At 38.1% G+C, this 27,049-nt stretch overlaps 4 protein-coding genes across 4 annotated transcripts; all 4 read right to left on the bottom strand.

Moving 5' to 3' along the window:
• Nucleotides 1–171: 171 nt before the first annotated feature.
• On the bottom strand, nucleotides 172–1,243 carry LOC108595700 (lambda-crystallin homolog). The gene is made up of 2 exons (XM_017980983.1): nucleotides 833–1,243; nucleotides 172–781 (listed from the first exon to the last, which is right to left on the bottom strand). The coding sequence occupies exons 1-2, from the start codon at nucleotides 1,241–1,243 to the stop codon at nucleotides 224–226; spliced, it is 969 nt and encodes a 322-aa protein (XP_017836472.1). The 3' UTR covers nucleotides 172–223.
• A 10,877-nt stretch (nucleotides 1,244–12,120) lies between these two features.
• LOC108594830 (sulfotransferase 1E1-like) lies at nucleotides 12,121–13,271 on the bottom strand. The gene is made up of 4 exons (XM_017979968.1): nucleotides 12,952–13,271; nucleotides 12,438–12,895; nucleotides 12,321–12,384; nucleotides 12,121–12,268 (listed from the first exon to the last, which is right to left on the bottom strand). Exons 1-4 carry the CDS (start codon nucleotides 13,269–13,271, stop codon nucleotides 12,121–12,123), a joined length of 990 nt encoding a protein of 329 aa, XP_017835457.1.
• A 1,559-nt stretch (nucleotides 13,272–14,830) lies between these two features.
• Nucleotides 14,831–15,966, bottom strand: LOC108594832 (sulfotransferase family cytosolic 1B member 1-like). Its single transcript, XM_017979969.1, has 4 exons — nucleotides 15,660–15,966; nucleotides 15,149–15,606; nucleotides 15,031–15,094; nucleotides 14,831–14,966 (listed from the first exon to the last, which is right to left on the bottom strand). Exons 1-4 carry the CDS (start codon nucleotides 15,959–15,961, stop codon nucleotides 14,831–14,833), a joined length of 960 nt encoding a protein of 319 aa, XP_017835458.1. The 5' UTR covers nucleotides 15,962–15,966.
• Nucleotides 15,967–23,003: 7,037 nt separating this feature from the next.
• On the bottom strand, nucleotides 23,004–24,809 carry LOC108595382 (adenosine deaminase 2). The gene is made up of 2 exons (XM_017980608.1): nucleotides 23,326–24,809; nucleotides 23,004–23,270 (listed from the first exon to the last, which is right to left on the bottom strand). The coding sequence occupies exons 1-2, from the start codon at nucleotides 24,724–24,726 to the stop codon at nucleotides 23,073–23,075; spliced, it is 1,599 nt and encodes a 532-aa protein (XP_017836097.1). The 5' UTR covers nucleotides 24,727–24,809; the 3' UTR covers nucleotides 23,004–23,072.
• Between the last annotated feature and the right edge of the window lie 2,240 nt (nucleotides 24,810–27,049).

Genomic DNA, 27,049 nt, shown 5'->3' with positions numbered 1-27,049 from the left:
AATGGCTGCCAACATTTCCGGTTGCTACAAAAATTAATTTCATTAATGTGCAGGCGAACTGAAACGAAATGAAAGCGTGCGCTGCAATTACGTAGCAAGTACATGTGGCATATACGTCACCCCACCCCCCCCACGCGCACATAAAGAAAGCGAAAGAGAGAGAGACTGGAATAGTTTTAATCAACACAAATGGAAAGCAGACGAAAATACATTTTAGCAAAAATCAATTTGTTGGCGATTGCTGCTGCTGCTGCTGCCGCTTTAGCGCCGCCAGACGTGTGAGAAACTCATCACGTGCCGCACGCCGCTGCTCGAGCTCGGCCAGCGGCGTTAGCTGCTCGCATTGACGCGCAATATCCGCCAGCGTGTCCAGCTCCTCGCACGTATTCGGCGTTGGGCCATAGCTGGCGCTCACTGCTGAGATTTCGCTGCCAAAGCGCTGAAAATAATCGGCCACGCCTCCAGGCGCATTCAGATGCGCCGTCTCCAGTGCACCAAGCAGCGCATAGCGCATGCCCAGACCCTCGCTCAGCACACGATCCGCATCCGCGACGCTAACAATGCCGCTGCCCACCAGACGCCACACCTCATTGAGTATGGCGTACTGTATGCGATTGCTAACAAAGCCCTCAATCTCACGCTGCAGCACAACCGGACGCTGGCCCAGCGACAGCATCAGCTGACGCGTGCGCTCCACTAGCTCTGGCCTCGTCCAGGGCGCCGGCACCAGCTCCACCAGCGGTATATAGTACGGCGGATTGAGCGGATGTGCCACCAGCATCTAAAGCAAAGTTTGTAAGCGCCTCAGGCAAGAATTTCATTTGCTGCTTACCTGCTCCTTGCACTTCAGCTCCGCCGTAAAGCGCGACGGCATAAACGTGCTCGTTGAGCTGGCCAGCACCGTCTGCGGTTCCAGCAGCTCAGCCAGCTGCGCATAGAGCTGTCGCTTCAGCTCCAGCTGCTCCGGTACGCATTCCTGTATATGCTGCGCCTGTTGCACCAACTGCTGCAAGCTCGTGCAGCCGCTAATCAATGCGAATTGCGCCTGCGCCGTCAAATTGCCACGCAGCCTGCCCTTGCACTCCAAGCTGTGCAGCTCCTGCTGCAGTTCCGCCAGCGCTGTCGTCACTTGCGCCTCCAATATATCATAAAGCTGCACGCGATAACCGGCAGCGGCAAATAACATTGCCCAGGCACGTCCGATGAGCCCGCTGCCCACTATGCCAATCTTCTGAGCGCTCATTGTATACTGAGGCTTCAACTGATTGTGAAAGCAGCTGCCAGCAACGGGTTGAGTTTCAAATTTATCGCTACATGTACAGCAAGAAATAAATGAAATGAAAGTTACTCAAGCGACATATTTTATTAACTTTAACTTTTAATAAAATTATATTAATATCAGCTCAATTTGATTAAATTCATCTGCATTTAATATCAATCTTACATTTATGTCAAGCCAGATTGACATATATTTATAGCAATATTTTTCTCTTTGTGCATATGTACTCATCATAATTAAAAATTATACTTATTGAATTTTTGTGCAAAAGAGTCTTTTAAAGTTGTGCCAAATGTATGTAACAAGTAAAAGTATAAAGTATAGATATTATAGTAGGTAGACAATAAAAGCTAAAGACACAAAGTTTGATTTATATATTCACAATTTCCTTCAATGTCCCAGTCAAGAGTTTTGTCGAAAACTTCAGCGCGACTGGACAAAGAATATCAAAGTCAATGTGTATTAAATATTTTAATGCAATTTTAATACGTATACTTGATATGTATACAAAGTTACACAACTTTCAAACGCTGCACAGAGTTTATTGAACAAATGAATAAAGTTTATATATTTATAACAAATTGCACATTTTATTGCCTTAGTTTGCTTATAGCACAGCGTCTCACATTGTCGATTGCGCCCTACTCTTTGCTTCGACTTATTTGTTTACTGCGCGCTACATTCATTGATAGCTCACATTGTTGCTCTCTTATCAGCTTTGTGTCTAAATAAATTAATTTAAATTGCTTGACAGCTAATAGACTTCAATTAACATGCAGATAAGCTCAAGCAAAATTCAACAACTCAAAATGAATGAACTTAAGACCCTTGAGCTTAAACTTGCTTTAATCTCAACTACTGCTGCTGCTGCTGCTCGATCTTATTGCGCTGTCAATTTGCTTTTGTCAGCTAAGGTAAGTTAATACCCAGCCAGTAATGCAGACACACAATTCGTGATTACTCAGCTATGCAGTGAAGTTCATTGCAAAGATATTTACTGCAATTGCTGTTGCAATCATTTCAATATTGATTTCAATTTGATTAACAATCATTTAAATGCAATGAAGTGAAATTCAATAGCCAGAGCTTCAACTATTTATATTTTTATTATTTTCATTATGTTTATGATGTTGCTCGCTTGATGTAGTTGGCATTTCATGGCTGATTTAACCGTAGCGCCTAACAACCACAACAACAGCAGCAGCAGCAACAGCAGCAGCAACATGCCAGTTATTGCTGCTGTCCTGACTGCTTTTGCTTTGGCTTTTGCTATTATTACGGCTGCTCTCGTGTTGTTGTTGTGCATTTTTTCATATGTCAGTGGCGTAAATGAAAACGCAAACGGGGCGTATGATTAATGTGGTTTACATATGAATTCCGACTGGCATTGCCAACGCTACACACACACACACATGGCCATATTGTGGCTTCGTCTGTTTCTGTCTTTTAGCTTCAGCCGCTCGCTCTGGCACTTGCTGTTGTTGTTGTTGTTGTTATTACTGGCAGCAGTGCTTATTCAATAATTTATAGCTGCCAGCCGCAGCCACTTACAATGTCAGAAAAATATGCGCGAAATATGCATAAAAGTATTACATGCACGCTTTTGTTATTGTCAGTCCTGGAAATCCTTGCAACAACACACACACACACACGCATAGGACTAACAATGCTTAACGAGAGCATTACACGCTCTTTGATGTGGTCTCAATTGTTAAGACACTCAATACGCAAGCAACACGAAAATTCAATTTAATAATGTAACTAATAGCTGTTGCTAATGATGAATACGATTACGGTATTTATTAACGCTACCACTTTGTTGTTAACATTTTAACTATTTACAATTTACTGCTGAGGTGCAAGTTGTGTCGAAATTTGTTAACTGAGAAATTTATTCAATTTAAAATCAAATTCAGTGCAAGCTTTGGCTTTGGCTTTTTTACAGCATTTATATTTATAATTTAACAAACAAATGCACATAATTATATATATAAATAAATAGTATAAAAAGCAGTAAATAAAGTTGTATTCAGTTTAAATAAATTCAAGTCTTAAATGTTTATTTTCTTAACTTCATTTCATCATGCGCCATTTTACTTTTGATGCATTTTTTGAAACGTTCAGCTCACTTGCTGTGCTTGCATTTAATAAAATTGACAAAAAATATATCAAAACATAGCTGCGTTGTACCTTTTTATGCCACAAACACACACACACACACTCTCGCTTTTTTGCGCTGGTGAGTTCTGTCTGCCTGCCTGCTTGTTAGCCATGGCCAATGTCAAAGTTACAGCCAACAATAAGAACAAAAAAAAAACAGCAAATGGAAAAAGAAAAACGTCACTGACAAAAAGATGATAAAACTGACAAAACTTTTCATGCCACACGCACACACACAAAATAAAATCAAACATTGCGTGTGTACCTCTGTGTGTGTGTGTGGCATATGCTGCCGCACATATGACAGATGATACAAATTTTTTTTTTGTATGTTGTAAGCAAGGAATTTTGTTGTTTTTCATTTTGTATGGGTTGCTGATCTGAATCAGCAGCAGCAGCAGCAACAGCTCGTTGCTGGTGGCTGCAGCGCTTTTTGCCGCACAGATTTTTCACCTGTTTGTTTAATAAAGTTTTTGCTGGCGCGCACACAACTAAAGTACTTAAGCAATTTTTATCGCAGGACTTTGTCAGTTCAAATTGTTTGCTGTTTGCCATAAACTTAACGCAAGTTGTGTACCCGAGCTCTACTTTTTTGTTTTTGTTCTGTTGAAAAAGTTTGAGTGCAATTTGCAGTTTACTGGCAAGCAACCAACAATATGCAAACAATTGCAGTTGCAGCTGCAACATCATAAATGCCACATAATGCTTAAATGTTGTGGGCAGAGCGAGAGCGAGAGGGTGTGTGTGTGTGAGTGAATAAGAAAAAAAACAAAAGCCTGGGTTATTGCACTCGACACTTGCCTGGGCAACTTCTATGTAGATTCATGAGCAGGCCAGCAGAGCAGGCAAGTTTGCTTTGACACTTTGACATTGACAATGATGTATGTGCCAGACTAAGTGTGCCTCTGTGTGTGTGTGTGTGTGTGGGCGTGGCTGGCATTTGCCATTAAATATCGATTAGATAAGTGCATAAGTAAAGTCAACAGCCAAGACGAAGTTCAACTTACAGCTCAAATGCAAGCAGCCTAATTTATAATTACTTTAAGCTTTAGCAACAGTTTATAATATTAAATTGCTTTAGTTAAGCTGCACTAAATTCGATTTAAACGAGCTGCTTTGTGCTTTGCCTTTCAATTGTTGTGTGCCGTGTGTTGTGTTTCAAATGCATCATTAAATCGACAAGCAATTTACTCGTGGACACCAATGGGTGTGGGTTATGTACATGCAGCAATAAAATGGGTGCAAGCCACAAATAGACACACACACATCAGTTGCATTGTATTTCGCTTGTGGTTAAATAAAATTCAACCACACACACACACATTGGCATTGTGTAAAATTTTGTGTACCCAGCGCATTCAATTAGTTGCCCTTATTTGGCGCTACAGCAAATTTCACTATAAATTATTTGTTAATGTACAATCTCAATTGTATATTTGTTAGAACAACAACAACAGATTGCATGTGCAACAGAAGGTACAACAAAAGTGCCACATTGATTGACAACTGTGCCATGCTACATTATTATTGAACTCATTAGTATTAGCTATATATATATAGAGGGAAGTACAGCTAAACTCAGTTAAGCTAAATGCATAACGTTTTATCGCTTGTACAAATGTCAAATCTGTACAAAAAACGATATGCTAGATGCTAGGTAATTAAGCTAGTCGCTATATATTTAGAGCTGTCAAATAGTTTTCTAACAATGTCTGCTAATTAAATATGCAACTAGCATAACAACAATTGATGCAATGTACACTAAAACAAACTTGTTTCAAATTAGAAATTAAAAAGCATAAGAATCAGCTTGAGCTAAACTCGCTAAGCTTAGCAATTACTAAATTTATTTATTTATTTACAAGCTTAATTATTATACAAACTTATATAATAACTAAAAGTGGTAAGTGCTAGCTACTAAGGCCATCGAGTCGACTATTAACTATATGCTGCTTAGTATGTTATTATATTCTAAAAACTTAATTAATAATTTAACGTTGAAGCGTGGTGGGAGCAATTACTAAATAATTTTAATTGAAGAAGTCAACAAGCTTTTATTAGTCAATTGAAAGTGACTTTCGATTTATACTGATCGGAGATCAAATCAACATACACAGCAACCGATACGCGGACAAACTCATGGCCCATCCCAGCTCATTGGCTAGCAATCTGGTCAACCCGCTACCAATAAGAAGATTGCAAAGAATTTACCCAACAGATCTACATAAATACACTACAAAAATAATCCCATTAATTAACAAATCTATGTCAAAAACGAGCAATACATAATTTCCCTCACCGGCCGCAATTAATAATTTAATTTCAAACAAAAAGTTTCAGGCTTTATAATTGATAAGTATGCTAAGAAAATCTGGAAAAGTGTTGAGCTAAACATAACTATTTGTTTATTTAGCGTTGTCGCTGCTTTGCATATAAGCTGCTTCTTTTCACAGTTGTTAATTATTATTATTTTGATTAACAATGTTTTGCTAGCTGCAAATTGAACTCAATTAATTTTAACTAGACAGCATTCCTTTGTCTATGCTTGTCTATGGCCATGGGGCATTCAATTCCATACAAACTATATAGACTGCACAGTAAAATGTTCAAATGGCAAAGCCTTTAAGCTAAACTAGCTGTTTAATTAATTACGCATGCCACTTTTTTGGGGCTAACAAAATCGCAGGCACATACACATGTTGCAAATTAAATACAACAAGCTAATTTTGGTCATATCAATAAGTAATGCTATCAACATATATACGCACTTTGTTGCATAGTACATAGTATAATTTAATTATGAAGCTGTCTATTGTACGCAGCTACGCACATTTTACTTTTGGTACCTATTTTAATTGTTTGTATTCAACATTTAAAAGCAATTTATATTTATGAATTTTGTAAATTGGCAGCGTGTTAAAAATGTGCGAAACATGTCGCAAAATGCGTCCCGTGTGTTGTGCTGGGGCAATGTGCATGTAATTAAAATGACAGAGCGCCAGTCAGTTACTTGTCGCTGCTGCTGCTACAGTGCGTATGCGTAATGTGCAATGTATTAAATATTAATAGAGTTTTACAGGCAACGACGCCGCCGCCGCCGCGGCAGAGCAGACAAGCAGCGTTAATTAATTAAACAGTTGCCAACCGAATTTAAGCCGCTTCAAGTGTTTGGGTAACAAATCGCATTAGCAGATTGCCAGACAACGAGGCTCAATGCAGCAGCCACAACAAGAGTTGCTCTGCAGCCCTTGGCTCTGTGGTCGTTGCCACTACTAGACAAGCTAGCAATGGAAGTTTCGGCTTGCCCCAGAGCTGAGTTCATTTGCCATTGTGGTGTTGTTGTTGTTGCAACCCCAGCGCGCCGAGCAACATCAGCCAGGCGTATGATTAATTTTAACAGCAACGTTACACATAACAAAAAATAGTTAACATTTAATTGCCAGGCAAATATTTGCTGCGACAATGAGTTAGAGCAGTTGCCATTGCTGCTGCTTTTCATATTTCACTTTGTTCAACTTTGTCAAAGTCTCTTGCTGTTTTTTCTTTTTCGGGGTGTGTTACTTCCATATTTATGCTATGCAAAAATCTTAAGTGAAGTATCGATTTTGCCGCCAGCTATAGCATTATTTACAAACGGCTGAACTTTGGAGCGCGCAAGCTGCAAACAAAAAATAAAGAAGAAACTCATAGAAGCAGCAGCAAGTAGCATGTGCAAGTTATTTGCCATGTGTTTGTGGCATCCACTCCTAGTTTTGTTTATCTATTCCGTTTGGCTTTTGTGTGCGGCGACCTGCTTAGGGGCACATCAAAGCGGCAACTCGCTGGCACTGAAGTTTAGATTGAGTTCTTTGGAACTTTTGTGGCTGTGTCATGCTGATATTCAAATCAATGTGTTTCGATGTGCTGCAGGGCTTCAATATATGCATACATATTATACATAATTAATGCTTTAATGTTTTTCGCTAATGACATTAGCGCTAAATGGCAAAGGATTTAAATGAAAGCAGTGGGTGCACTGAAAGAATTTAGACTATCGTTGCTCATAAGAAAAAACTTTCTTGATGATTATTTAAGCAAGATAATCCTAAGCTAGACTTATAAAAATCTACATCATAAAGTTTATAAATCAAAAGAGTTTTTATATAAAATTTCTTTATTAACAAATATAGGAATTAAGTCTAGGTCGATTGCTTCACAAAGGAATAAATTAATTTAAACATTTTAGCATTAAATTTAGTTGATTGATGTTTGGGTCTTATTAACTCTTTAACATTTCCATTTTGGCAGCCACAACAAATTACTCGCTGCAATAAATTGAAATGCTGCCAGAATATGTTCGAACATATTTCCAAGCTCTCAATTAAGCGCATTCTCTATAACTCACTTACAGACGCGCAGCAGCTTAAGAGATTTGTAAATTTATGTGACGACTTCATTGAAAATGTATTTGCTCGCTAAGTATGTTTTTGCTTTTTGTGTTTTTTTTTTTTGTATTTTTTGTTGCATTGCTGAACCCTTTTTCGCGTTTGTCTTGGCGCTTTAAGCATTAATCTTTTTGTCGCAAAACTTTTGCTGTAGAAAGTAATTTAAACTTTTGCTTTTACTTTTGTCTGGCTGCGCTCATCTACTTTTCGCATACTTTTTCGCATTTTCGTTACACTCAATAAACGCCAGACAAATTTTGCTTAACACTTTTGCCTACTTTGGCTATTGGCAGACTAAGTTGAATACGCAAAGAAAAGTAAATTGTGAATTGTTTTAGGTAAGCTGCTTACTTTGATTTGCTTTAATGGCGTGCGCTCTCAAGTTTATGGCAATGCATATAAATTCCCATTTTATTTAATGTCAGTTGTCAGTGTGGCAGGCGAATGTGTTAAACTTGAGCTTGAGCAGCTGCTTGATTTGTTATATTTGATGTCTACTTAGGCAATGGTTAAGTGTCTGCACCTAAAATTTAAGCTTAACTCGCAAGTTTATGGGCGCACAAATTGGGTTTGAGCTGTGGAGCTTTAATCAAATGGCACTCAATAATTAAAAAGGCTGCCCAAGCTGTTGGGTGGGGTAGCCACAGGGACATAAATTCAGCTGTCATAACTTCCTGCTGCAAATGCGAGTATTGAAAGTCCATTAACAGTAAAACATGTCTGACTCCAGCTCCAGCTTTGTCTGCTGGCTACAATTGCCAATGGCTGTTGGCTCTTGTAATTCTTTGCCTTAGCAGCCGAACTGCATTCGTTCGTTTTAGGTGCGCTTTGGCATGTCCTGTCTGCATCTGATAAATGCGTTTCAAACAACTTTAATTAAAACATTTGCCAGCTGAGTGTGTTGTCTACCCACTTTGCCCATCAATAGCAGTCAATTCTGTTTTCCCTTTTTTTCTAGCTCCACCCCAATGCAGCGAGGCGTAAAAATAACAAATAGATAAGGTGAAAATAACATTAAACACTCATACACCTGCAGTATCTGAACAACTTGTAAGCGCGCACACACACACATACACACAACAGCAATATAAACAGACACAGACATTGGTCTGTGTGTTTGTTAGCTTTGACATGTCACTCAAATTACTTATGTATGCGTATGCTTGATATTTGTATTTGCATTTGCTGTGTATTTGCATTTGTATTTGCTGGCAACATTATTAATGCGTTGCCGTCTGCCCAATCAATAATATTAGAATAAAAAGAGAGTGGCAGATATCAAATAGCATATAAAGTAAGAATATTTCGTTGCGCTTGTTGGGGTGCAGCTCTAATTAAATAATTGGCCAATTTATTCGCCGAAATTTAACATTTGCCATATAGTAATGAATACGCTAACTTACAGACAGCTTTGTTATATATTTAATAACAAAAATAAAATTGCATAAATATGTTAAAATTTACCATGTATTAAGTTATACGATTAAAGCGTTATACGTTTAAAAGTAGAAAGTAGCAGTTTATGTTTTATTTATTTTGTTATAATAATTATATTAAGTTAGCTTGACATTTCTGTTTAAACTTTATGCTGATCAAGCTCTTGGTAAATAACCAAAACTTAAATGTTTATTCTGCAACATTTTTACTAACTACTAACTTTATTAAGTACATATTTTTGGCTTTGATTAAAGAGTCTTTGAGAGTATGGCAAAGGCACATTCATTATTATTGTATATTTTTCTAAAATATTTTAAATGATTCGTAACGGTAATTAAATGCCAAGCGAGCCAAAAATTGATTCGATGCACTTACTGTTTACTAAAATGTCAAGCGAGCTTAAATTTTTTAGTACATACCTTTATATTCAAACTGATTGAAACCTTCATCATTATACACAACAAAGTTATGAAGTGCTGTAGCCTTATCTTATTACTATACGTAATTGCAAGCCACCAAAATGGAGGATGGGGAATCAACAGTACAATAGTCAACAGATTAAAGGGATAAAGTCATTTAAGAATAAAATGTTTATACCATAACTGTTGAATAATGATTTTTAATTGTGTTAGTTGCGCAGAAAAATAATAAAAAATAATTGAAATAGCTGAAATATAGTTGTAAATGATCTTTACATCGTTGACGCTTATATACAATTAATTTAAATATTATTATGCAATAAATATTCTCTAATAATACCGCTTTATTTTTCAATTATTTGTAATCGTAATCATTACGAATTTATTGCAAACATAAGTAATGATAACTGAATGCTTCAATATCATTACAGCTTATTTTAAATGTCAAGCGAGGCAAAATTTGATTCGATGCACATACTTCTAACTAAAATGTCAAGCGAGTCTAAATTTTGTAGTATATAAGAACACATTCTTCATTATATACAACAAAGTTATCTTATTTCTATCCATAGTGGGAACTATAGAGAGATTCCCGCTAGAGAAACCAAATTAGTTTTATACAGCTCATTATTTTGTTTTCCTCAAAAAATGAATAGAATAAATTATAAGGAAAGAACATAAATCCATCAAAAATTATCTACTGATTGATCATTTGACATTATTTTGTATATTAAGCGTAGCACAGATGGAAATAATAATAAAGTAATCTTTACAAAATTGAATTTTAAAATACTTGGACTGTAGTTTATTGATGCTAATCCAATTATATACGAACTAAGAGCTGTTCATTGCCTCTAAGTTTGAGTTCGATTGACTGGCCAACAGTTCAGCTACCTGAGCTTGTCATATTACTTATCTTCTTGCTCTGCTGCCCTTAGCCTTAGCTGCCATCCCTTGCAAGCATTCAAGCGAGTATCTATGTCGATTTTCAAAGCACTGCCATTTGCAATTGGACTTGGGCCATGGCTATGGCAATGCAACAGTTATGGGGCCAATCTGAAAGCCTCAAAGTGTCCATTGAAATGATAGTTGTGTAACGAAAGCAAAGCAGGCAGCTCATAAAAGTTAACGTTAACTTGTCTTAAGTTCTTCTTTGGCGCGCTGGCTGAACTAAAAATCCATTTTCATTAACTTGCCCAACTGCAAATTGGAAAGAAAGATAGACAGGCAGACAGACGGACGGACAGACAGCCTGTACTTCAGTCAGATTGATGTGCTGTAGCTGCTGCTGCTTGTTGTTTTTATACTTTTGACATGAGCCAGGGCAATCAGTTGCTGGTCTAGTCCCAGTCAAAGCAAACATGTCTTATCGTCAACCCAAAGGGGCGTGCAGTGGGTGGGACTAATCGGGTGGCAGCAGCAGAAGCAGCAGCTTGGTTCGCAGATTAACAGATTATGATCTGAGCAGCAAGTTGAACTGAAATTGTTGTTGGAGTTACTTCATTAGCAACATGTGTCCAATTCATGAGTATATTTTGCAGCCCTCGTTGCGCACCACTGGGCAATTAAAGCAATAAAAGTGTAGACGACTGCACATTGAAACACTGAACTCGTACATGAGCAACATGCCCACATAGATATGTATATATAGTCGGATCTGCAGCGTTTACACAGAAAACAACTCACTTGCTCCCAAATTCGTATACTTAAAAAAAATGTTAAAAAAAAAGGCAAGCAAAATAATTGAAAAGCGAACTTTGGCATTCAATTTGGCATTACACTTTAAAGAATCGGGTATAAGCACTAAGCAATGTCAATTGTCTATATATATAGCGAGGTGTATACATTATGGTTTAATAAATCAGTTAATTGGTAGCTACTTAAAACGCTACAAACAAGAATAAACAATTGGCATTGAAGCAAACTTTAATTTAGTTTAATTTCAAAGAGAAACTTAAACTAAATTTAATATTCGCTATTAGTTTGCTGCATACAACTTTTATATTATTTATGATTAATAGTTTCATTTCTTGTTTGACTTTATACAACTTTGTTAGCGTATAGCAAGCTTAACTCACATTTTTATAACGTTCCAATTTATTTTATTGGATTTTGTTGTATTTTCATTTCTCTTTTGTTTGGCAGCTCTGATTGGGTCGTGTCCACGCTAATCCTCCACTTGCCATGTCGCACTCAAAGCCTATTTTCAACTTTATTTAATGCAACTTTTATTTGTTTGTCCGAGAGAAATCTGGCACTCTTCAGCTGTATAATAATATTGTATATTGAATCTCTCGCTCTTATAAAGCGCTTATTAAATTAATTGTAATTCAGCTTGACCATTAACAATTAACAAAAATGTATGTCTTATTTATATAAAAAACTTAATATACATGCTATATTATATATTATTATTAAGATCACCGAAAATGTCGCTTTCCTTCAGATTGTATTCACTCAAAATCTCACTAGTGCATTTATCCAATTTTTGTTTTTGATTCTCGCTCAGTTCATCGTTGAATGCGCCAACTATGCCGCGTCGCATAAATCTAAAAAAAAACTCAAATTATATACTGCAGCTAAATTTCATGTTTAACTTACTCAAAGTTGTCTGTGGCATTTTTTATCTTCTTAAAAAATCCCGTCAAATTAGTGCATTTTGATTCTATAAACAGCAACTGATTAAATAATTATATTTCGTATTTAAACATTGCTTACGTTTCATATTGTCAAATGTCAAATGATTCATAAGTTGCTGCATTTCTTGCGCACTCAGGCTATGAACACCTAGAAATTCGCTCAACTTTTCAATGACATTCTGCAAATCGCTTTTCATTTGCTCATAGGTTACGAAAAAAATATTTGGCTCATGACGCATACGCCAAAAGTCTACAAAATGCGTCCAGTACGATGAATAGACAATCTTATTGTTTATAAACTCGTTCACATATGCATCAAAGTCGCCTGCCCAATGTCCAAGGCCCACATGGAAATGATAAGAGGACACTACCACATCCTTGGGATTACGCGTGACGTAAATAATTTTGCGCTTTTGCTGCCAAACTTGACGTGGCAGCAATTGAGCAGGTAGATGCGTCTTAATGAGGCGTGGACTTGTCATTTGATCACAAGACTGTATTGAGTTCATTGGCAATTTTTTGGAATTTGCAGATTGTCTATAAAACACTTGGAAATCATACATTGCAGTCGAACAATATTTGAATTCACCTACTCCAAGTACACGCTTCGCTCGCTTATGCAGACGCTGCTCGCACGCTCAAAGTCCAGCTGGTTGAGCAGTAACCAGGCGAGCTCCTGCATCCAAGTGGTGCCACACTTTGGATACGTTACCAGGAATACGTCATCGTCGCGCGTTTCCAGCTCATCTATGTGGCTTGCGAATGATCCTGCATAGCCTGCCGATAAGGTACTCCAGCGTGTGGACCAATCCTGCTGCAGTGGTAGCCAATTATTTATTTCCTTACTGCCCGCACAGTGCAGGCGAATCAATGGAAATGTGGACGCCGTTTCTACAGATTCAAATTCGAACATGTTGATTGTTTGTGTTAGACTGAACTGATAATACATTTGCAAACTTAAGTCCAAATAATAATGCAAATTCTTAATAATAATTTAAGCATCTAAGCAATGCGTTCCTTAATAACACAAACTGGTCGGAGTCGTATAAACTGACTGATCTTGTTTCTATTTTTATTGCGCACAATGGTGATTAAGTCAAATTTTTTGGTATGAACTCAAGCATATTAATATGTGATTTAGATTTTTTTTAATATTATTACTTAACCATTTTTAAATTAAAAGCTAGTTCTTCATATTTTGCACACATGTTAATAACATTAATATCAAATTTTATTTCTTTACATTTTGCAATTCATAAATTAATAGCGCAATTAATTTTTTTATTGTTACTTAATTGAAATAATATTATCATAGTTTTTCTGTATTTTATAACCACTGTGCTACACAATAAGCTAACAAGCGAGTCTTTGCATTGTTGATGATCTATGCCTAGAAAGTGGTTGACCTGGTTAGCGCTTCTGAATAAAATCAATACAATGTGAATCTTAAATGCGAATTTTAAACAGTCGAAACGTGAACGTTTAAGCTTATCCGGTCTAGACTATAACATTTATAAATAAGACGCAACACTAAACAAAGCTGACCTTGATGCTATGAAACATTAGAATACGAATAACAGTTTTTGATTTTAATAATATAGCATTGATAATAGAATTACTAAAACGCGTAAGCAAAAATAAAAACTGAATTTGTACAGCTGAGCGTCAATGTACAAGGTACAACAATGTTCTGAATTATTAGCTTTAAGTTTATCTATATCAAATTGTTTAATATTGTAACGAAATCAGCTGGACCCACCGATCACTGGGCCGCTAAGCCTGAGCTTTCGGTGGGATCAGCCTACCACCACCGAAAGCTCTGTATCGATCGGGCACTTAGAGGACCTAGCCCTGGTTCTACTTCGTCCCTGGGCGCTTTAAGCATCTAGCCCTGGGCGCTTCCCGTCCCTGACTCACTCTCTTTCCTTCCGGGCATCGTGCCGAACAGACGCTTATTAGATTTAATAAGCACTAATTAAATCTACTAAATTTTGAATCATCTTAAAAATAAACGAAACTAAATATTTAGAAGGTGTGTTTAAGTGATTAATTATCAGACGTGCCAACGTTGCGAGAAAAATCGGAACCCGCTTCTCGCTCAACCGCCTAATCCGCCTAAACTGACCTATAAAGATTGCCACCGCTCGGCCAACCGTAGCATAGCTCGGATCCAAAAAGATCTTGTGGGCCCACCAAACGGCTAATATTCGCTACAATATATAATTTGGGTTTCTGGAAGCTCTAGAAACTCTTGGTATCTATTATTGTATATTTTTTTTATTTTAAAATATAAATTAAACAATAGTTAACGAGTTATGTCAATTTATTTAAAAGTGCGTTCTTATTCGTAAAAAATTGTGCACTCAATATAATAATATAAAAATATTCGTAAGCACAGTTTACGTGTGTATCTAATGATTTATAATTTAAATAATTAATAGAAACAAGAGTAGTTTACTTATGATTAAACCATTATAGCTGACCGAATATGTCAGTTTCCGTAAGATTAAATTCACTCAAACAGTCAGCAGTCCATTTATCCAGTTTTTGTTTTTGACACTCACTTAGTTCATCTTTGAATGCTCCAACTATGCCGCGACGCATAAATCTTTGCAAATAGAACATTAAAAATACAATATTTTGCAAAAGAAAATTCAGTTGAAGCAACTTACTCAAAATCTGTTGAAGTTTTCTGAGTTTCCTTCAACAAACCAGTCGCATTGGCATATTTTGATTCTATAATTGGCAGTTTGGTTAATAAGTTAAAGTTTAAAGCTTAAAATTGCTTACGTTTCATATTGTCAAATGAAGTGTGACCTATAAGTTGCTCCAGTTGCTGCGCACTCAAGCTATTGACACCAAGAAATGTGCTCAACTTTTCAATGACGCTCTTCAAATCGCGTTTCATTTGCTCATAGGTTACAAAAAATACATAAGGATCATGCCGTAGTCTCCAAAAATCTACAATATGCGCCCAGTAGGAAGAGTAGACAAGCTGATTGTTTATAAACTCGTCCACATATGTGTTCAAATCGCCTGTCCAATATTCCAGGCCCACGAAGAAGTGATAAGAGGACACTAGCACATCCTTGGGATTGCGAGCTACATAGATAATCTTGCGCTTGTGTTGCCAAACTTGACGTGGCAGCAACTGAGCAGGCAGATGGGATTTGATGAGGCGTGGACTTGCCAGTTGCTCACACAGCTGAATCGTATCCCTGCGCTTATGTTTGGATATGCCCGAGTATCTGCAAAAATCAAGAGATTAAACTCTCTTATCAAACAAGTTTATGCCACCTACTCTAAAAATATGCTGCGCTCTCTTAGATAGACGCTGCTCGCACGCTCAAAATCGAGCTGGTTGAGCAGTAGCCAGGCGAGCTCCTGCATCCAAGTGGTGCCGCACTTTGGATACGTTACCACAAAGACGTCGTCGTCGCGCGTTTCCAGCGCATGCACGCGGCTGGCAGCGTAGCCTTCGGGCACTGTACACCAGCGTGTGGACCAATCCTGCTGCAGTGGCAGCCAATTGCTGCCGGAGCAGCGCAGCCGAACTAAAGGCAAATTTGTGTGTGTCTTTGCTAGAGATTCGCATTCGTACATGTTGACTGTCGGTCTTGGACTGATTTGATATTAACATAAGCGCGTAGCTGATGTGTTTGGGTTATTCACCCAAACAGGTTTATCGCTGCTAGCTCAAGTAGATTATTTATTGAAAGTGCTTACAAGAATTAACCTTTATTCAGATTGTATTGTCTGCTGATATCAGCTGAGCTTACATTTTAATAGAGTCGCAATTTATTTTATTGGATTTTCATTTCTCTTTTGTTTGGCAGCTCGTGTTCAGGCTAATCCTCGCACTCAAAGCCTATTTGCAACTTTTATTTGTCCAGCTAGTGTTGCTCTCTCTCTCCCTCTCTAATTGTATTTGTAATGTGTTTAAAACTACGCATTTGAAATTAATTTAAATGTTGCTATGCTGTGGCTAAACGCAGCCGTTTAACGTAATTGAAATAAAAAAACAACAACAACAAGCTGGAAAATCAACAATTTGCATTTTACACGTATGTGCAACATGCATCAGATTTGCCACTTCAAATCCCGCATGGCACTCTATTAAATGCTAAATAAAATCGGTGACTCGCATACACACACACAGCTGCTGAGTGTGGTTACACTGTAAATTAAATATAAAATGTCCTGCGGACTGTCGCTCTTTATGCATGCGGCTTGCAGCCAAAAGTTGTCTGCATTTTTGAAATGCTTTTGCAACAGCAATTCGCTGCTAAGGGTTGCAAGAGAAAGGGGAGCAAGGTCTAGAGGTTGGATTTACAAGTGCATTGAGCGTTTGAAGGTCCTGGCTAAATTCAAAACAAAAGAAAACTTGACAACAAGTTGAAACATTCGCATAGCAAAAATACAAGCAAGCTCACAAACGTGTGTGTGTGTGTGTGTGTGTGTGTGTATAGACAGATATGCCAGCATGTATAGAGCACCAGCTTAGTTGTGCCATCAACAATTTCAAGTGCACTCTTGCTTTTGCTTTGTTGCCTGTTTTTACAGAAAATAAAATATTGTGCAGGCAGCAAAAACTTCACAGCAAAGTTAAAAAAATTAAAAATATTTTCAGCTTATAACTCAAGATATTTAACATGCTTAAGCTATAAATATTTATGGTTTGGTTTACACCTAACGAAAACGCTAGTGAAACTTTTGTCGGCTGTGCTTTGGCGTATTTCCCAGTTGTATGCGTTTGATGAAAATAATTGTAGCATACTTTGCAGCAACAATTTAAAAGGCCATGGTCACGTTTGCAAACTACAAGCAAAAGTCAACATGGCGTATACATAATATGCATAGAGAATAAGCACTTGAGACAACATCGGTCGACTGCGCACAATAAAATATGAAAATCAGCAAATATATATATATATATATGAAATTTAATTAGCCTGCAGCTCGTTATTATATTATGCTATATGCAAATGCCGCCACTTGCTACAAATTGGCCCAGGCCGACAAAAAAGTTAACTGCAGTTACTCTTGTGTCTGTCTATAGCTGTTGCATGTCAGAGAGTTAGTGCTGTTGGGATTTGAGATTTGTCCAACAAATGAATATAAAAAAGAATATTGAAGCATCGTTTAGCTAAAGCAAAATTTGCTTATTAAAATGCAGACGCTGTTGCTCGAGTCGTAAATCACCTGCGCTTCAAGTGCTGCTGCTGTTGCTGCTGCTGTTGGTAGTGGCAGCTGTTAATTTGCCGTCTGACTGTGTAAAGTTTCAGCCGCAGCCGCAAAAACTTGCACAGCGAGCAGCGAGAGAGCAAAACTTCGGGCGCCCAAAATGAAGATTTATATGTCTGGCAGACGGAAGTCATAGACATGGGGCCGTGTCTGATGATCACGTGTCTCATTGCAATTTCCGTTACGGATATTTGTTGGCATCCATGTGCCATAGTTGCAACAAATTCTGCTGCACAAACTTCGACTTTGACTTCGACTGCGACTTTCGTAGCAACTTATTATAGCAAATGAAATTTTAATAGCAAACCGAAATGCAGCCTATCACACATGTGTGTGTGTGTGTGTGTGTAACTCATAGCATAATTTGCTTGATATGCGAGCCTTATGTTTGTGTTAATGAACAGTTCCCGTTATACGAACAACAGACAAGCTCTGTCTGCTGTCTAGCGTACGTCTGACATATGTCTCTCTCTCTCTCTCTCTCTCTCTCTCTCTCTCTGTCTCACTCTCTCTCTCTGTGTGTCTCTGGTCATCTCTTGCCCTGTGCATGTCCATTGCATTGTAATTTATACTCTGCGTGCATGTGTCTATGCCTGGCTGTCAATTTGTGGCCAGACTGGCTGCTTGTAGTCCTCTGACTTTTCGGCTCGTGTGCATTTGTTACACTTGTTTTGGCTTTGCAACTATTTTAATTACAATTCACACACAGAAACAAAACTCTGTGGCTTTTGCACTTATTATTAAAGTCTTCAATTGTCTGCGCTGCTGACTCATAAACTTAGTAAGCAAAATAGAAGTCAAAGTCGAAAGTCAGTTAACTAACAAAATGTTTAACTCACGCACAAAGCGAGCAAGTGAAATTGTTTTGCTAACACAGTTTGTCTATTTTAAATACGAAATGCTTGCTAAGAATAAACCAAAGCTGTTAATTTCGCTTTGAGTTACATTTTGAGCTGGTTGACATAATTCGTAACAGAGAGAGAAAAGTAAATCTTTCAATCAAATTAGCAACATTATTTGCTCTAGAAGCACACAACCGATTTGTACGCATTATTCATCAGAGTTATTGTTACACTTGCATTAATTAAGTTGCTATTTTATTGCTGCAAAAATAAGCCCAGCTTATGTTTTGTATACAAAAGCTTTAAATTAATTAATGCTGTGATTGCAAAAATATTTTTAAATATGTTTTACACAATCTCTACACATGCGTTGAATTTTTAGACTTAATTGCCCGCTCTAAATAGCTATTAAAATTACAAAATTCTTATGACTTTGTTAGAATCGAATAAAAAGCTTTAAATGCTTAACGAGAGTTAGTAGCAGAGCAAGCAAAAGGATTTGAAATTTAATGAATTTTTGTGTGTGTTTTTTTTTTCTTTACGCTTGCCTGCGTGGCATATAAAAAGGAAAACATTTGGCTCATTTGTCGCGTGGCAAGCGCCAGCCAAAAGGCGTGAAATACTTGCACACACACAAGCACACTTAAGTATATGTGTATGTGTATGTATTTTGTGTAGCACTTTGCATAAAATGTCATGTGGGCAAAAGCCCAAAAAGGTTTTATGTCAAATTGAAAGACGGCTGGCTAAAGAGCAACTAAAACCAACACACACACACATGCAGACACACACACACATACAGTGGAAATTATGTGTCTGATGTGAAACTCAAAATGCATGACTCGTCATGGCAGGATTCAGGAATCAGGCTCTAAATAATTTAGCAACTGGGCGGACAATAAAATTCGAACTGAAATGTCATACGCATGCATTTGCATATGATTTGGCCTAGCTGACATGCCATATATACCGCATATATATATAGCAAAGCAATTGCTTAAATTGTGCCTTGTTGTTGCTGCCGCTTGTTGTTGTTGTTGCTGTAATTGTAAATGTAAGAGGCATAGTGCAAATGCTATTGAAATCGATGCCAACCTTGTTCCAGACAGACTACTGCATGTTGCATATAATTTGTGCATTGTTGCACACACTCACACACACAGACACACATATACGTACATACGTACTAAATGCATTCTCGTTGTGCAATTTGCATTTGACCAAAATTTGCCAACTTATTTATGTTGCATTCATACAAATTGCATATTGTGCTCAGAGTTTTGGGCACAAATTGCCCCAACATAATTTGTTTAGTATTTATATATTTGCTGATTCTACAAATTTCCAGCTATACTATTATTTGAGCCAGTTTAAGTGCACTCGACATTTGCAAATTGCAGACAAATGGCAATTGCGTTTGCAATTTGTTGAAAATATAATTTCATTAATACTTAACTTGCCGGCTTAGGATCAGATTTTATATATACATGTGCTTGAGTTTGCTTCTGCTTGATTTAAAGAGCTGCAAATGACGATGATTCATGTTGGTGATTAGCAATTTGTGGCTGAAAACAAATTAGCCAGCACCCAGGCTTAGTTCAAGCAATGCCAGTCTATGAATAATTTTGATTAACGTCCCAGCATATCAGGCTTTGTGTAATTGACACACACAGACAGGCGCACAGACAGACACACACACATGCATATTGAAGCAGTGGGTTATAAGTTCAATTTGTTGGCATTTAAAATTTAGCGGCTGCTGTTGAAATTTAGCTATATAAAATAAATATACCAATTTGATTTGTGAATTTTTACTTGTCACTCCAACATTTAATTTTTAATGGTTAGAAAATATTAGAAAATAGTTTTAGCACATATTTGTTAATAAGTTTAACATAGATTTAGATTTTTGCTTATATTGTAATTGAACTTTCATCATCGCCTTCACTTATGTCATGTCAAAACTCTGAGCTTAACTAAATTTTATTGTGCCAACTGTTCAAGTTGCAAGTATGAAAAATAAAAACAAACAATTTATGTAAACTTTGCATATATGTAAGTATAAGCATATATCTATTCCTAATGAGCTTCGACGATTCTTTATAAATTCAATCAATGGTCAATGCACTTATTATTCAATAATTTTCAATCAATAATCAATTTAATGCATATAAGTTACATTTGATGCAGGTCAGCTGTTAAAATAAACAAACAAGCAACGTTTGAACGCTTTTATTTATTTATGTACATTATTTTGCCTGCATAAACATAATTCATAGAAAAGTTGTTAATTGGCAGTTTGCACTTATAATGAATAAGTTGACTTAAGCTGCGAAGCAATTCTAGGAAAAGAAAACTTGAATTCTTTATTTTATTTATGTACCGCAACAAAACAAAATTAATTGAAGTTTATGCGTAAACGTTGCTAAAACATTTGACTAATAATAAGTGTATTTGCACCATAGTGCAGCGTATTAGGCATAGACACGCAGCTGCGCAAGGTCAACAACGAAGCGCGTGTGTGCCGCTGGCTGCTGCAACTTGCAACATTGTTGCAGCACAAAATTCCAGTCTGTCTGCATATTTGAGGCTTTGATCGAGCGTTGTGCATGACAGAGAAAAAAAGTCACTTCAATACTTCAATACTCCAATATCGTATGCTAATATGCCACCCTAGCGCTTTGCTGCTGTCTGTTATATTATGTGTCCACTCAGCAGACTCCACATGCCCCCCTAACTGCCGCTTGGCCTGCTACTGACCAAGCAATCTAATCATTGTCCATATCAATACTACAGCCAGTGCAACATGTTGAAGAGCATTTTGATTTCTTTGCTGCAACTCCAGCGTTGTTGTTGCTGTTGTTGCAAACTCTTCCCAGGCTGTCCAGTTGGTGTTGCGAAAATTTATGCACATTATTTGTGCTGCTGCTGCTGCTGCATGTCGCGTTGATTTTTTTTTGAAATGTCATTTGCATGCAAACTAACTTCGATTTATGTTTTAGCCACACACACACAGATACAAATTTGTGCTCTGTGCGCTGTGGTCAGCGCTTGGATTTTGATATGCAGCGCATGAAGACATCAAATATTATGAATTGGTCATTTAAGCTGTGCAAACAAAATTTATGCACATAGCTCGAGCAATTTGAATATTTACTAAATATTGTAAACTCGGCAGCGATTGAAGCGCTTAAAGTAACTGAAAGTTTTAGCGTGAAATTCAAGTTAGTTTTAGATAAAAACTTTGCGCTACCCTTTGGTTCAACTTGTGGCAGCCACATTAGTTGCCGCCCGTGTGTGTGTGTCCCTTAGCTGCATTTGACTTTTTGGGGTTGAGCGCTTGGCCCCCAGCGCAGGTAACTAGGCAACTTTTGTCGAAGAACAAAAGGTAAACCACAGCCTGGCAGCTGCCCCATGCAGTCCTTGCCACAAGCTCACATGGCTGTTTGGCAATTTTAATGATTGTGCTTAGTGTGAAATTCAGCTCTCTCTCTTTCTGTGTGTGCGTGTCTGCATATTTGCATATTTGATTATTTTATATTGCGTTTGAAAAGCAATTTATATTCATGAATTTTGTAAATTAGCAAACGTGTTTTTATTTCGAGTGCGAGTACAGTGCCTCACAAACTGTAGCGCAGTGCAATTTATCAGCTACAGTTCGACTGATAAATAGCAACTTTCATTGCAATAATTGCTGTTAATTCTTCTGTCGTTTGTGGCGCAGCTGCCTGCGGGCCACAAGTTAAGCAAATAATAAAGTTTTTAATTATAAGCGAGCAAAAGCAACTCAAGTTTTTCAACAAAACTATGCAAACTTTTCACGCACACACACACACACACGCACATAGATACATGTCCCTTTAGTACGAATGTTTATTTCATCAATGCAAAGCATGCAGTGAATTCAATGCTCGCTATTGTTTAATTATAGCAAATATTCGAATTGCTGCTTCCTTTTTGTTTGTTGCTTGTGCTGCTGAATTCATTAGTTATGTCTGTTAAAACAGTCCATTGATTAATTAAATTATTTTATATAAAATATATGCAAAATATATTAATTTAACAATGCTAAGTATTTAAGCAATTAGCTATAATTTAAATGTATTTTAGCAAAGCTAATATCATTTTTTGCTTTCTAGTTAAGCACAACATAACATTTATTTATATTTTGTATATATTTTATATATATGTATTATCTTGCATATTATTTTAAGTTTGTTTATGCATAGTCTGGCTTGAGGCTTTGTTTTTTTTTAATTTATTAACTCATAGGTGTTTGCTAATGCAATGTGAACTGTTTACTGTCTAAGGCTTTGCATGTGTGTCCACCCCAGTTCGAATAAGCAAAGTAGTTCTGCGGTAACTAGTGCTTAACGAACTATAGGGCTGCGTTCGTAGTGTGTGTGAAAGTCAAAGAAATTAGTGCTGGCAGGCATAAACTGTAGCAAACGGAAGTGTTGGCTGCTCGAACTGCTTGACATTTGTCTGCCCTGCGCTGTAGGCAATAAAAAGTTCTCAATGTGTGCGCGTGTGTGTTAAAAACTTATTGCTGATAATCTGTTGCATACTTTGCTTACAATTTTATAATCTGAATAATAAATATGAAGCTTACAAACATTGAACAATTTCTATTTCTGCACTTCGGCTTTACGCTTGGCTTCGGCCACAAAGAGCTCATCCCTTTGAGCAATGACGTCATCGATCCATTTGTCCCACTTCAGTTTCCATTTCTCGTTTGCCTTGGCCTTATCCTCATCCTTCAGCGCGCTGTACTTAATCGAGTTCTTGGCCAGACGCTTCAGAAAAGTCAAGTCCGCGTTCATGGGCTAACAAGAGTAAAACTTTAAGCAACTAGCTAAGCGGTTTATAGTAGAGACTTACGGCAATGCCTAGAAAGGTCAAGTAGAAGTCATGGGACAGCGGCGTGGTGCGCCAGAAGCTGGGATTGCCCGAGCTGATGACAAAGGGTATGTTGTTGGCTATGAAGCTGGCGGCGGGATGATTGCGATAGTCCGTGCCCAGCTGCAGCACTTGGTTGCCCACGGGGCACACCTCAATGGCAATGCCCAGCTGCTTGACCAGCTGCATGATCAGCGGATGCTTGCAGAGCGCATAGCCATGGGCAATGCGACGCGTGCCCAGCAGCACAGCATCCACCAGATTCTCATCGACTGGCGAGCCGTACCAGTTGGTCTGGCCGGCATGGAAATAAAAGTTAATATGCTGCGGCAGTTTGAGCAGCTCCATGGCAAAGGCGCTGAGCGGATAGCCCAAATCCTCCTGGCCCACCAAATCGAAGCCAATCAGCAGCTCTGGATACGCTGCATTCAGCTCAGTGCAGAGCTTCACATGCGTCGCCAGTTTGGCGGCATCAATGTGACGCAGCGGCGCATAGATGAGTTTCGAATCAATAAAGTCGGGATGCTGCTGCTTGAAGCGCTGCAGCTGCTCATTGTACACTTTGACAGTGTCGCTGACCTGCAGCTTCTGCCCGTCCAGCGAGTACAGACGCGGCAGCAGCGAACGCACCTCCACATACTGCACCTCATCGGCATGGAACTCCTTCAGCGCATTGTAGTAATACTCGCCCCAGTTGGGCTCGTACTTCACCAGCCCATCGACCAGTCGAAAAATGCTCATCATGTTGCTCCAAGCATCCGCATTCGACTGCGGCCTAGACAGCGGGTACATGCTGAAGCGCGCGCGCAAATATTCATGCACATTGCGATCGCCACGACTCTCGCGCAGCTCCTCCATGCGCAGCCAGCTGCAGTCCTGGTGGTTGCTGCTGGGCTGCTCTCTGGCATAACGAAACTGCACAATTTCGTATTGGCGTCCATCCTCTCTGGTGCACACCCACAGATGCGGCTTGTGTGTTAACTTTATCAGAAACTCGCTGCTGCACATGGAGGTGTCGTGTGTCTTTAGTGCGCCGCCCTTGGGCATGCTCGAAATGACCTTGAACAGCGGCGACTGCTTGATCTTGTACAGCATCTGGAATATGTGATAGCCGGGCGCAAATTGAGTGGGATCCATTATGCCGCGCTGGTACTCGGCCAGCTTCAGCGCCATGATCACATCGTTGGCCTGTTTCTCATTCGCCGTCAGCTGCAAATCGCTGCCAATGCCGCCCGCCCTCTCATAAGTGCAAACAATATCACGCACCTTGCGATACGCCGCCGGCGTAGCCCTGCGCAGATTTGTTAGCCCCACTAGTCGCCCCGCCAAGCTGCTGCCAGAGTACTGACGTCCGAGCGGCGTTAAGGTCTTGTGCCATTGCATTGCCAAAATTTAGTCCGAAATTCTGTAGCACTTACAATTCTTTGTAGTTACTTTCTTTAGTTTTTGATCAAAAATACAAAGATTGTGGGATTAGTTGTTATTTAGTTAAAAATAAACGATTAGCTGATTAGTTGAGCTTGCGGCTATTTAAATTAGAATTGATTAAATAATTAAAATCAACAGCAAGCGTTAGATAGTTAAATTCATGACACTCTGAAGTCGAAATTTCTTTAGCAGAGTTGAAGCTGCTCAAAGTTTTACTGTGATGAACAGCAATTGAAAATATATGAAATAGTTAATATCACAATATTGCATCATAAATCGAAGCTTTATGCAGTTTATGCAGCTGCATCTAACGCTAAGTTAAAGCTCTTCAAATTGCTTGAAATTCAACTCGCTCAATTGCTACAAACTTTGACACTACTTAAGAGATTTTCTTTTGTATACCCAATTTGCTGCAGTTGCTTTCTGAATTGCGTATTGCATCCCTGGTTATTGCTGGGCAGTCATTAGACGCTAACCGTTTTGCCATTTGTTGCTGTTTGCCATTAAGCCTGAAAGCGCAGCAACCTGCAACCCACATAACCATAAACGTAAAATGCCACTTTTCTTTGCTGTTTGCTCATTCCAGTTTCTCATTGTTTTTGTATTTGTTTTTTTTTTTTCTAGCTGGCTACACTTTACACACTTTGTTGACTGCTGCTTGCATCGTTAAATGCCTGCCCCGCTTGGACACACACATACATACACGTATGTATATGTTAGTTGTTGTTGCTGGATTATTATATAAATTCATTTTATTGCCCAGCGTATTGCAACTGTTTAACTGCACTGTAAACAAGCTGAGAGCTTAAAAAATATTGTGCAACAAGACTATTTGTTTATTGTTAGTAGCTACAGCAAATGTGCTTTAAGCGCATGTAATTAAGACTTAAACTTTAGCTGTAAGCAGCGCGTAACAGGCGATTTTTTTATTATTGCTTAATTGTAAATAAAATTTACAACTCATTCAAATACAACGCATTAGGCGTTAAGCTTCGTTTCTATCAGGCAACTAGATTCAGAAAAGGAGTTTCACATTTTGTCTGAATATTCTCTAGAATGTGTTTTAAGCTTACATGTGTTTTAAATAAAGTTAAAGTAACTGCTTCTTAACATCTCAGCCAAACACAAAGCATTAGGCGTGAGCAATCTTCACATCGATCGGACAACTAGTTTCAAAATATATAACACACGTTTTGTCTCTATATTCTCCTATATATATTTTGTGCTATATGTATATTCATTAAATATTTATTATAGGCTACTACAGCACTGCTAAATATTTGTAAGCAGCTCTGTCAAAATATAAACATAAAATTTTTATTTCCAGCTATTGGGCATGCCCTAATTTTAAAGCTTCCGTAATGTATCTGTTCATTTTGTTTACGCAACAAATACGTCTGGGGCACTTAACTAATTTTAAGCTGCAAATTAATTTGCATTTCTTGGAACAGCGCGTTTCAATTGGCAATGCTTTTAATTTAACTAAAATTTCTGTATTAAATTGTGCGCGGCACTTGAAGATTCCAGCAAAATTGAGTTGTGTTTGCCCCGAAGCATTTTACCGTCAAACGGAGCACTGGCAATGCTTATTGACATTTATTTGAAATGGCCAAGGCAGCGAGGCGAGGCAATGTGCGGCGCATTTCTATTGACATGCTTCTAATTCAAATAGGCAACAACGTGCCACGCAATTCAAAGCGTCAAAACGCGTCAAAATGTAAATTGGCAACAGCCAGCCAGCCAGACAGCCAGAGTAGGCAGCTTACTACGTGCTGCGCACTGACAAATCAATTTAACGACAAAACGCAACATTTTTTCTAATGAACTGAGCAGCGAGAAGCGCAGCAAAATTTTCGTTGCCATTGTGGCCAGCAAGAAAATGAAAATGCAGCCATAAAGCGAGTTGGCAATGCCAAAACAGTTAAGCAGCTGCTGTCTAACTGTCGTGCATTTTGGCCAACAGACGTCAGTGGGCAGTTGAACAATGAGCTGCGTTTTGTGTTAAATTTTAGTTTATTGTGTGCGCGCACAAGAGTATGCAACAGTTTTTTTTTGCGCAGACTTGTATAACAATAAAAGTCACACGCACACACACACACATATAGTAAGTTGGCTAGTGTGCGCAGAGTCAGCATAAAAGGCATTAATAGAAATTCATATTGCATGCGAAATGTGTAAAATGTGAAACCTACATAATAAAACCATTTTGGTGCGGCTTTAAATTGCCATTTATGAAGCATGTGCCAGCATTTATGCATATTAAATTAGCGAACCCTTG

This window comes from Drosophila busckii, chromosome 2R (genome assembly GCF_011750605.1).
Source record: "Drosophila busckii strain San Diego stock center, stock number 13000-0081.31 chromosome 2R, ASM1175060v1, whole genome shotgun sequence".
NCBI classification, from domain to species: Eukaryota; Metazoa; Arthropoda; class Insecta; order Diptera; family Drosophilidae; genus Drosophila; species Drosophila busckii.
This window is presented reverse-complemented; position numbering and strand designations above follow the sequence as displayed.